This window comes from Poecilia reticulata, linkage group LG5 (genome assembly GCF_000633615.1).
Source record: "Poecilia reticulata strain Guanapo linkage group LG5, Guppy_female_1.0+MT, whole genome shotgun sequence".
NCBI lineage: Eukaryota > Metazoa > Chordata > Actinopteri > Cyprinodontiformes > Poeciliidae > Poecilia > Poecilia reticulata.
Window position 1 is genome coordinate 4,667,114 of NC_024335.1, and position 10,868 is coordinate 4,677,981.

At 39.0% G+C, this 10,868-nt stretch overlaps 1 protein-coding gene across 2 annotated transcripts in view; it reads right to left on the minus strand.

Annotated features, from left to right (window-relative positions):
• grm2b (glutamate receptor, metabotropic 2b) overlaps nucleotides 1-9,617 on the minus strand; it is a 34,525-nt gene extending 24,908 nt beyond the window's left edge. The window contains exons 1-2 of one of the 2 annotated variants that reach the window (XM_008408722.2): nucleotides 9,080-9,617; nucleotides 3,059-3,677 (exon numbers count right to left, since the gene is read on the minus strand). In XM_008408722.2, coding sequence (XP_008406944.1) covers nucleotides 3,059-3,565 — 507 coding nt within the window. In that variant the 5' untranslated portion in view covers nucleotides 3,566-3,677; nucleotides 9,080-9,617. The remainder of the gene's footprint in view (nucleotides 1-3,058; nucleotides 3,678-9,079) is intronic. The other variant, XM_008408721.2, reaches the window with a different exon arrangement.
• Between the last annotated feature and the right edge of the window lie 1,251 nt (nucleotides 9,618-10,868).

Sequence of the window (10,868 nt, forward strand, 5' to 3'; positions counted from 1 at the left end):
TGTTCAATGTTGCTCTCAACTCCCAGTTGGGTAAAACTGGGAGTTGAGAGCAGCCAAATTTTCTGATAGCACCCAAACTTTCCAATAGACAATAAAACAGAGAGGATAGCAACCAACTGTCTTTACATTTAAGAAACTGTGAGAAACAACATTTCATCCATCATTCCACTGTCTAGTCCTGCTTATTCTTACAGGTCATAGAGGTGTCCAGTGACCGATCGCTGGTCATTGGGCGAGAGGTGAGGCACACCCTTAACATGTCCTCAGCTGATCTGGGCAACCAATAGACCAGATGGAAACAACTAGTACTTTTTAAACTATTGCCAACTGATATCAGGTCCAGGACAAAGGGCAAAAAAAAAAAAAAAAAAAAAAATATTAGTCCAGATGTTGTGAACTAGTCAAAATGTAGAAGGATATGTGTTGTGTAACAGATTTAATAATCAACAGCCTCAACCTGTTTTAAGCATTAAAGTAACCCACCTGTATCAACCATAAGCAGCTGAATACTCATGACCTCTCTCATTACATTAATAATAGATGTGCTGGTATGGAGACCAGGAACATATTTTTAAAGTTAACTGGAGTGCAGCAGCTCCCTGTGTAGACACACACACACAAACACACAAGCATGAGATGAGGATTATATGATAGTCACAGAGCTATAGGTTTGCCTCATTAGCTCTGTACAAACCAGCAGGGATGCTGCTGGCAGTGCGTACTAGCTGAGCCAAGCACAGCTGTGAGTGCAGTCTGTAAGCAAGAGATGGGTGTTTTACCCAATTTTCTGAGGAATGTTTGATGTCTCTGTGTTACTTTTGAATTGATCATTTGATGGTCACTTATCTGAGCTCATATCCATGATTTGGTATAATCATTAAATTTGCGCTTTCCTTGATATGCATTTAACAGACAAATAAAAAAACCTGAGATATCATATAGTCATCACTGTCTAACTACAGGCCTTTAGTTTATAAATAAGCGTCTAAAGAATAAAAAATAACTAATTTAACAATACAGAAACTTGATTTGAAAACAACTACAATGAGATGTTTCATAAAAAAAATAAGCTGAGGAAGTCAACATTAGGTATACTTGAAATTTCTCTGTTGAGACAGCAAACCAGTTACACTCCTTACAACCTACAGGCTTTAATTATAGTGAATAGGATGATATGGTTACACTTTCTTTTAACTCCAGATCACAGCATTTCTTCATCATAAAACCAGCCTCGTTAGTGTTATTTCCTCACAGCTGAAAGGTTTCCGTTGGCTGTTTCTAGATAAATGAAGAGTCTAGGCTTCCGGTTTCTTCGTGTCAGGTTAACTGATGATTTTAACACCTTGTGCACCATAGTAGTTATTGTACCTAAGGGAAGTGAAAAAATCATTAATTATGTTCAGACACTTACCCTCTGGCTACTTTTAATATATGTATTTGGAAAAGGTCAGGATGCAATTCAGAAATGAAATCACCGCCAAAGTAATTTTGTGAATGTTGATGCTTCAAGCACTGGTGGCAGACTGATACAAAAATAATAAATTTACTGAAAGTCTTTAGACTCAGAGAAAAGTTAGTAAGAAAAAAAAAGTATCTAAATTTGAGGGACTGTGAAGATGTGAAACTATATATTAACAACAAGTAGGATTTAATGAACAAGGCGTGTGATATTAGAGACTAAAAGTTTTAGGTTAGAAAATTTGTTTCAAAGAGACCTGACATTCCAGACTGACATTTCTGCTGAATTTAATTACACAAACTCCAAACCGATAGTGTAACAACTTTAGTATCTGTTTACTGGGACATGATTGGCACTGAGAATAATTAGAGCAGAATGTATCACGTCATTATATTGAACTAGGTATTCACATGCAAATTAGAGAAAGTGTTGAGAAAATCCAGCTCTTACCCAAAGGGGCTCAAATCTAACTTGACCAATTACAATAGACAACAAATACAGGATACAGGAGTGTTTGTAATTATGCTGCTGAGAATATTTTGCGATCGATGACTGTCTAACTGTGTGGGAGCAGGGGTACCAATCAACAACCATTTTTTTCTTTGTTGGCATTTGACAGACTTTCTATCCTGGTGTATTCAGTAATTATTTCTAGGTCTGTTTGGCTATAGGAAGAATAAAGATTAGAATGAAAGCAAGTTATTCACTCAAGCAATGTAAAATATTTAACTTTGATTTTGAAAACTGTCTGATTTAATGGGGAGTCAAATAAATGAACCTGCTTACATTTTTGACAAGTCTTGCATGTCTTATTTTGCCAATTCTGAGCAGTAATGGCTTGTCCCTGTACACGTGTCTTACATCAACAGGCTCTTGTTTTACATATAGTATAAGCTTCAAACAATGAAGCATCCAAACAACCACTTTTCATTTCACTTTTGATGGACATAGATATGAAGATAGATATGAAGAACTAGATATGAAGTTTCATATCTAGTTTAGCTTTTAGTTTTGTTTAAAAGCACTGTTGCTGCAGAGCTCATTGGCACATTTTTCTCCAAAATGTTTAATTGATGTAGTGTCTTTATGAAAAGTGTGTTTTTTTAATCTTGTTTTTTTTCATAAGCTGTATTTATAAATACCTCTTAACAGACTGTGTGTAAATATCCAAACAGGATCACCTTATTACGCTCATATACATGCTATATGATTGACCTGAAAACTATCAGGCTGAATAATTTACTGAAAAGCCTAAATGGCCAATAAACGACTGATGGGTTTTGTAATTGGACACATATATTGTTAAAAGATAAATTTGGCTTTAATTGCTATTTTCTGGTGATTTTTTTCTTCTTTTAAATAAAAATAATATTAAAAAGATTTTACATGTGACTGTTCACATATAGTTTAGGTCAGCACCTAAAGCATCTGAGGGTTAGAAATAATAAAAGGCTACTTGTTTGCATTTCAACAAACATTCAAAGGCCTTTGGGGGTTTTCTTATAAATTTAACTGCTGGTCTGTGTTACCTGCTACAACTTTTTTTCTTTTTCTTTACATTTACTTGCAAATGTGAAGTAAATCAATTTCTCCACCTACTTGAATTGAAACGTCACTGTAGGATCCTCCAATAACTCCAGAAATAGCCAGTGGAACGTTATTTTCGATGGGTCTGGAGCCATCAGGGCAGATGAAGCCATGATCATCCACCTTATCGAGGGACGACCTGACAAAATCCAAGGCTTGCTCCAGACCATAGGTGTCTTTGGAGCAGGTGTCCAGGATGTTGCTGCCCAGCCGGAGCCCGGGAAGGATGCGATCATCTGAGTTAATCTCATCGAGGGCAAAAAGCATGGCTTCCAATCTCTGGATGCCCCGCTCCTCGTTGATTTTCCCACAGTCCTCTGTCCCTTCACCTTTCTCATGCACAGGGAACAAGCCCCCAATCACAATGTCCCCATCTATGACGACCTCACGTTTACCTGGATGCGGTACTCTGATGATTGGCAGGGCCCCGGGTATCAGAACCTCCAGCAGGAACATTTGAAAGGGCCAATGAAGGGCAAAACTAACCTTCCAGTTGGTGCAGAGCACTGCATGCAGCATGGTAGGATCAGGTTGCAGGGTTGAGCTGGTCAAACAAGAGATTGGAGAATGTTCACGAGGACCGAAGGCAGACTACTGTTAAATCTTCCGAGCACAGCATTTCTGGTGTTATCTGAAAGTATGAGGGAGAAGCAATCACAAAAAATGAATAGATTAGCTTTTTTACAAGAGCAGAAAAACCTTGGTGAAGACGATTTGAAGCACATCATTTAGCAGTACATGAGAACCAGCTGGAGGTCAGCCCGTTTAAGCCTATGGAGGTGATGCTGATCCTCACGTTCTCTTCCCTCACCATCTTTAAACACTGTGCTTACTGTTGATCACTGCCAATTCTTTGGACTCACTCCATCTCGGTACCTGAAATGGTCCTCACACATAAACACTGATCACAAGAAGCCCCAGCAGAGACTCTGGGAATTGATAAGAATTTAGCGATCCATTATCGATATGATTTATCAATTTGATTCCTTTTCAATTCTCTTATCGATTCTCATTAAGTTAGGAAATAAACTTAATTTATTTTTTAATTCATAGAAACGTGTGCCATGGTGTATTTGATTGACCCAAAATTAAAGTTGGCTTAAAAAATAAGAAACCTCTGTCAAATGAACATTTTAACATAAAATGTTTGCGCATCAACAGTTTTTGTGCAGACACATTTGTATGTTTGTCTTTTCAGGAAGGGTCTTTCAAGACTTAAACTGTCTCTAGCTGTGGATAAAACACCCTCTCAGATGTTATTTATTTTTCACCGAGTCATTTTACTCTTCACTGCCTCATTTAATTACATTCAATAAATTAGAATATTTATGAAAAGTTTATCTATTTTACTAATTCAGTTCACAAGTTAACGTTATGTAAACAAGCCTCGTCGAGACCCATATTCTAATTCATTGAAAATTATTGTAAATGTTGAGGTGATGGAGATTATTCATATATTATGACGCGACATAGGAGCGTCCCGATCCGATCACGTGATTGGTAATCAGGTCCGATCACGTGGTTTCAGACTCGATCGGGATCGGGTGATTCATCCCGATCAATGATCGGATATATATTTATTCTAAACACAAATGGGAATAATGACAGCATCTATCGTTATGTGGGGATACAGTCAGACTGTTTCAAAACAACACATGCGCGACACTTTGCAACAGTGACGGCCGTAAAGCGAAGCAGAATTCGACATCATCTTGAAATGGGATTACTACTGTTGCTAATTTAGCGACATTGTCGCTTTATTTAGCAACTTTTCAGACCCCAAATTTATTTTTTTGTTTGTTTGGTTGGTTGGTTGTTGTTTTTTTTAAAGCGACTACTGACTAACCTAGCAACTTTCTCAGATTTATTGGAGACTTTGTCTGCCATGAGTACCTCAGAAGTACTGGCATGAAGTCAGTCTCCTCATGAGGCAGCCTGCAGGGGAGCAGAGAGGAGACCCGATCCATCCTATTGGAATCAAAGCATGCGCAAAGCTTCTAATGATTCTATTTTGGTTAAATGTGACATTATGCAAAAATGATTTATTTAGCGTAGGTTCAGATAAAGTATTTACATTTAAATTATTCAATTATTTTATAAAGTTTATTTGCAGTTCTGAATGTTTCAAGTATTCTAATCACTTTTGCCTCGCCAGTGTTGATATTCATTTCTATACGGCTCAGATCACACATGCTCAATGCAAATTATGCCACCATCTAGAAACATCTTCCTTTTTAAACGTATTGTTTGAAGTGTCTGATCATACTGGCTGATATTTAAAATCAAATGACTCAGACAGAAAAACCTTCTTGGGATATCAATAGTTGTACGATTCAAAAATCTGGCCTTTATAGCAAAGTGAAAGAAGGGAAAGGCTATAGGTTTTATAACAAAGCTTGCTTAAAGTTTGTCACGAGCCATAGATTTGTGGTCGTGGCAGCATCATGCTGTCGAGAGCCTTTTCTTCAGCAGATACCTCAGTAATTGCGCTGAGCTAAATACAGTACACTTATAGGAGAAAATCTGGAATGATATAACCAAATTCATGTCTTAAAATGGCCAAAGTCCAGACCAAAACATAACCATGACTCTGTGGCGGGACTTGAAAATTGTTCTTCACAGACACTCTCCATCCAATCTTACTGAACTCCTTTGAAAAGAAGATGCATTCAAGTTTTCCAAAGCTGGTACCGAAACATCCAGAGACTTTTAGCTGTGATTGCAGCGAAAAGTGATTTGAAAAAGTATGGATTCGGGCTAACTATGCCACACTTTACTTGGAAAAACTGACAACCATGCATCATTTTTCATAATTTATGTCTCCTACTTTCAGTTATATACTGCTCTATGTTGGTGCACCACTTTATCATTGTTTGCAAGTCTCCTAGTTCAGCATTTCAACCACACTTTTGTTCACAGTTACAGCACTCCTTAATGAGGCAAACCAAAGCTTGCAGGCCAACCCTTTATATATAAACTTTTACTTTTAGTGGTTGCTATCTAATTTATTGGTTTCTGTCTGAACTACAGTGCCTTATTTGGCTTGTTGAGATCAAAATTCGATGAGGAGACTTAGGCCAGAAGTTGTTTTTGTTGACAGACTGAAATCTTTTTAATCTTTTGAGTTTACTTTGCGAAGTGAAACTGAAACCGGTGTTTATTTTTTATCACACTGAGGAAAAAAAAAAAAGAGATCCCCTCAGAGTGACCATATCAAACATTTATAGATAGTTAAGGCACTACAGAGTATATTTGAGATAACACATAGACGGCGGTTCACCTCAACGACTGTGGTTGCCATAGAAACATGAGGGGTAAAAAAAAAGGGTGGGACTGCAGGGGGAGGTGGGCAGTGAGACATGTATGCTAATCCAGCTCCCCATCATGTTGTGTGGCTTGTGGTTTTGGACTGAGGAAAGGAGCGGATGTGATGTCTGGGTGCAGGATCAAAATACGCAAACCAATTTGATGCAAACATCGTAATTGAAGTTTTTGAGGTATTTGAGTCAACATATTGATCAAAGCAGATGTCAGCTGTAATGCTTTCAAAACGAACTCCTTTCTGTCCAGCCATGGCACATAAAAGGAGTTTTTGTCATCATGCCATTGTCCTCTCCCTCTGAGCAGAAAAAAAAAAAAGACAGGTAACCAATCCAAAGCTTTTGTCACTCTCTTTTGGACAAATGCGAAACGTTTTGCTACTGCTTCCTGATTAGTAAGTCTGTAGCTGAAATGATCAGTTCTGTTCTTGTGACTTCATTCAACCTGAATGTGCCCTGTTTCCTGTGGTCACAGATGCAGAAAACCGTCACCGTTGGTGGGAGGTGAGATGCAGAGGCAGGCTACACACGGATGTAGCGCCCATATGGTTTTATACGTGAATTAGAACGCTGTCGCTCCGAACGATGTCTTGTGACAGCTTAGAAGATGTGCAACTATCAAACAACAGAGGAAATGTGGAAAAGAAGATGAGGGGGGGCGAGTGTAATGAAAACCAAAATATCTTCCCAGATAAATATTACATCAGGGTTGTGGGTGGGAAACCTTACGAGGCTCCGGTAGGATTCACAACTCCTCTGCCCCTCCAAGAGGATTACACTAGAAAATGTATGGAGCTTGTGATGTCAGACTAGTCTTGGATCTGCTGCCGCTTTGTGCTCTGAACAGCAAGAACAGGTGGATGGCATTTCCGTGCCCTATTATTAGAAGTCGAGGTGAGAAAATAACTTGAGCAGTTCAACGTTAGAAGTCTAATTGCTCCTCTATGTTTTCTGCCAGAGCAGATGGCTGGAAAGACTGGGGTCACAGTGTGAATTAATGGTCCAATAAGGAGCAGCCAATTAGGCTGACCTATGCAAACCAGGCCAAGGTTGGACATCCAGGAGAACTTCTTAAACTGCAAATAAATACTAGAGCACTGGATTCACAGCCATCAGACACACGGTTGTCTCTAATTACTTGAAACGCAGCCTAAATGAGAGGCGTGTCAACAGCTCACTTACGCCAGCACTAAACCAAATCTCTGCCTCCGACGCCAGAACAGCGTCTCCATAACATCATTAAAAACTATCTTGAAACGGCTGTCACACACTCACACCCGGCAGCCAGTGGAGTCACTGCGCTCAATATTCCCTCTGAAAGGAGAGTTCAAAAAGAAAAATAGAAAAAAGGCAGCAAAGCTTTTTCTCAGCTTTGAACCATCAGCTAATGCATCTCTGCTGCAGCCCTGGCACAGAGAGGAGTTTCGTCGTGAAGCCATTGTCCTCTCGCTTTGAGCAGAAACACCTAACGTGCAAGAGTTGACTCAGAGAAGGGAGTCAGAGCTGATAGGTGACTGGGATGTGCAGCATATTAATAGCAGGAAATGCAATGGGGGGAAGTAGATGATAGCAGACGATAAATGTGAGAACACAGTTTGTTTTCGTCGGTGCATCTCTCTAATTGAAAGAATACAAATAAATCATGCGGTGATCTTAATTAATCTGTAAATGTCAAATTATCTGAGTGTGCTTTACGTCTGTTTCCACTTTTATTTAAACGCGTCAGCGTAAATGACATGACATTTAATTCAGAGCCTACTTCACTGCACATGCATCCTTCAGACTCATGTTTGAAGCTATAATAACAGGAAAACCCCAGATAGATTAAAAACAGATGAGGGGGAGGGAATAAAAGCGTATCCTTTTTACATATCTTAAAAGGCAATATATACTTATTTACGAGTAAAAACAAACCCTCATTTAAAAAAAAAAAAAAAAAAAAAAGGCAGGGTAATGAAAAAAACTGCATCTTTCATCACTCCATTTGCATGATTTCCATCATTATATCATCTCCGGCAGGGACTCAGTTTATCCCTCCACCTGGACTTGTCAGCTGCAGGAATTAGGATGCAACTGTGGTGGACCAGGAGCCAGATGATGAACATGGATCAGATGCATAATTTGATCCAAACCCGCACTGGGGGGGGGTGGGGAAATCTGGGCTGTCGGCCCGTTTAACTCCCAGAAACCACATTTCATTGAGTAAAAATAAAAAATAAAAAAAAAATCCCACCTGGATGTTTAATGGGGGGGAAATTAGATTAACACAGACAGACTGAGAGACAACAGGTTGACTTGTTTATTTTATGAACATATTAACTGTGCAGGTATTTAAAAAAAACATTCTTGAATTTATCTATTAAAATGCTTTAACAATGAGCAAAGAATATTATAACGAGAATCATAATAGAGAGAAAAGATTGCCTTCACTACTGCCCCCCACCCCCAGCCCTTCTCTCTTATTTGCATGCCTATGCTCAGCCAAACAGAGTGATATATAACAACCACACGCTTATAACTGTTGCTTTACTGTATCTGCTGTGACTTATTTGGATAAAGTAAAAAATATTTGTCAAAAGTTCTGCTATCTAATAAGTAAATTGTGACGAATTTGGCTGGAAAACTCCGTAACAAGAAGATTTAAAAACAACAAACAACTCGTGTAAAACACGAAGCACAATGTAAGTCCAGAGTATATTTCATAGTTTCTTACCCTTTTTTTTTTTTTTTTGAAGAAGTATATCTCTGGATGTCTCCTCTGCACCAGTCGGGCATCGGTGATCTACACAAAACGCGCGTCGAGCTTCGTGAGGAAGAGCCGAGTCCAGATGTTGCTCACTTTGAGCATGTTCGTCAGCCAGCTGCAAAGGATCTGTCCTTGGTGCTGAAGTGCTGCTCTCACTGGTGAACTCCTCCCGACGATCCTGCAACTTCTGCCTCTCCAGCCGATCAATCGATCCTCACTCAGAGTAGAAAAGAAGAAGAAGGGAAGAAAAAAAAAAAAAGCACCGCTCACGACGCGTCCAAAACAACCACAGAGGGGATCCCACCTGTCCGACCGCAGAGGGACTCTAAACGAAACAGCAACGAGGTTGGACTTGGGAAGTTAAGGAGCTGCTGCTGCTGAGAAATGCTGCTGGAGATCAGTTGGATGCAACCTTTCTCTGTGCCTCCACAGAAATAATGACGCGCCGATCTACCCCCGGCCACCCCAATTGTTTCTAGATTCGAGAATAATGAGCCTGCTGTACGTTTGTGGAGGGGTTGGGGGGGGGAGGACGCTGAGAAGGCAAGAACAATAAAAACACCTTAAAACCAAGCTCCTATCTTCTCGTGTGTCTTTTCACATACTTTAATCATCCCTTTCTCCAACCGAAATGTGTCAAGTTATGTGAAAAACGTGAGGAAAATGAAAACAAACAAAACAACAACAAAAAACACCCATAAACAGATTACACTAGATCTTCCCTCTGTTCAGCTAATTTTAGAAAAGAGAATCTGTTTTTTTCTTTCTCTCCTTTTTCTCAACTGCTCCGCGAAGGCTGGCCAGGTCCTCATTCACCTCCATCTCATTAAAACTGAATCGCTCTTGAGGTGAGTGGCGAAACGCTTCATGAACTTGAGAGGCACTGCGCATAGTTTGTTTTTCACTACGAAAAGAAGAGGAAAATACGCCCCGTGGCACACATGCTTACCGGGGGAGGAAATGCTTAGCTGTCCTTGTTCTGCTTTATCTTTTTTTAATTCACTTTAATTCAGTTCATTTATACAGCGCCAATTTACAACAAATGGCTCCAAGGTGCTTTTTTTTTTCTTTTTTTTTTTTTACAAAAGTGCCTCCTTTCTACACGATCATCTCTGAGCTGTAAAGCTGCTCATTTTATTGGTTCTTTCTAAATTACTGTGGTGGCAAAATTTTACTACCACAGTATTGCAACCAAATGTTTAAACTGAAATTTGGTTTAGATTCAAGCTAATGCAGTGCATTGAAACACCTCAGAATTGACTGTGGACTTACACAAAGCACCTTTCTACAGATTTATTTGAAAAGTGCCAACAAAATAGGAGCACATTTTTGAAACCTATCACCTTGCTAAATGATAAAAATAAAATATTGTATATATCTAAAATTTTTTGACTAAATGTATTTTAAAAAAGGAAATATTAGATTATGGCAAAGTTAAGATCCACATTTATTCTCATTCAAGGCTAAAACCAGACACAGATTTGCTATTATCTCCACAATTTTCTTAAAGCTTTTTTTATTCCACTTTTTTTTTTTTTTTTTTTTGTCTTTTCTTAAGCAATACTGCAAAACACGCTCAGTTTCATTTTTGGTTCACTAGTTAGCCACAAAACAACTTGAGCTTTTCGCGAACTGCCAGAGATGATCGATATGAAACAGCTATCAGTGGTCAGCGACGGGTTTGACCGGAAGTGTCCCGAAATCACACTCTATAACTGCTCCAAAACACTTTTACCCGAACCGCAACAATATTACA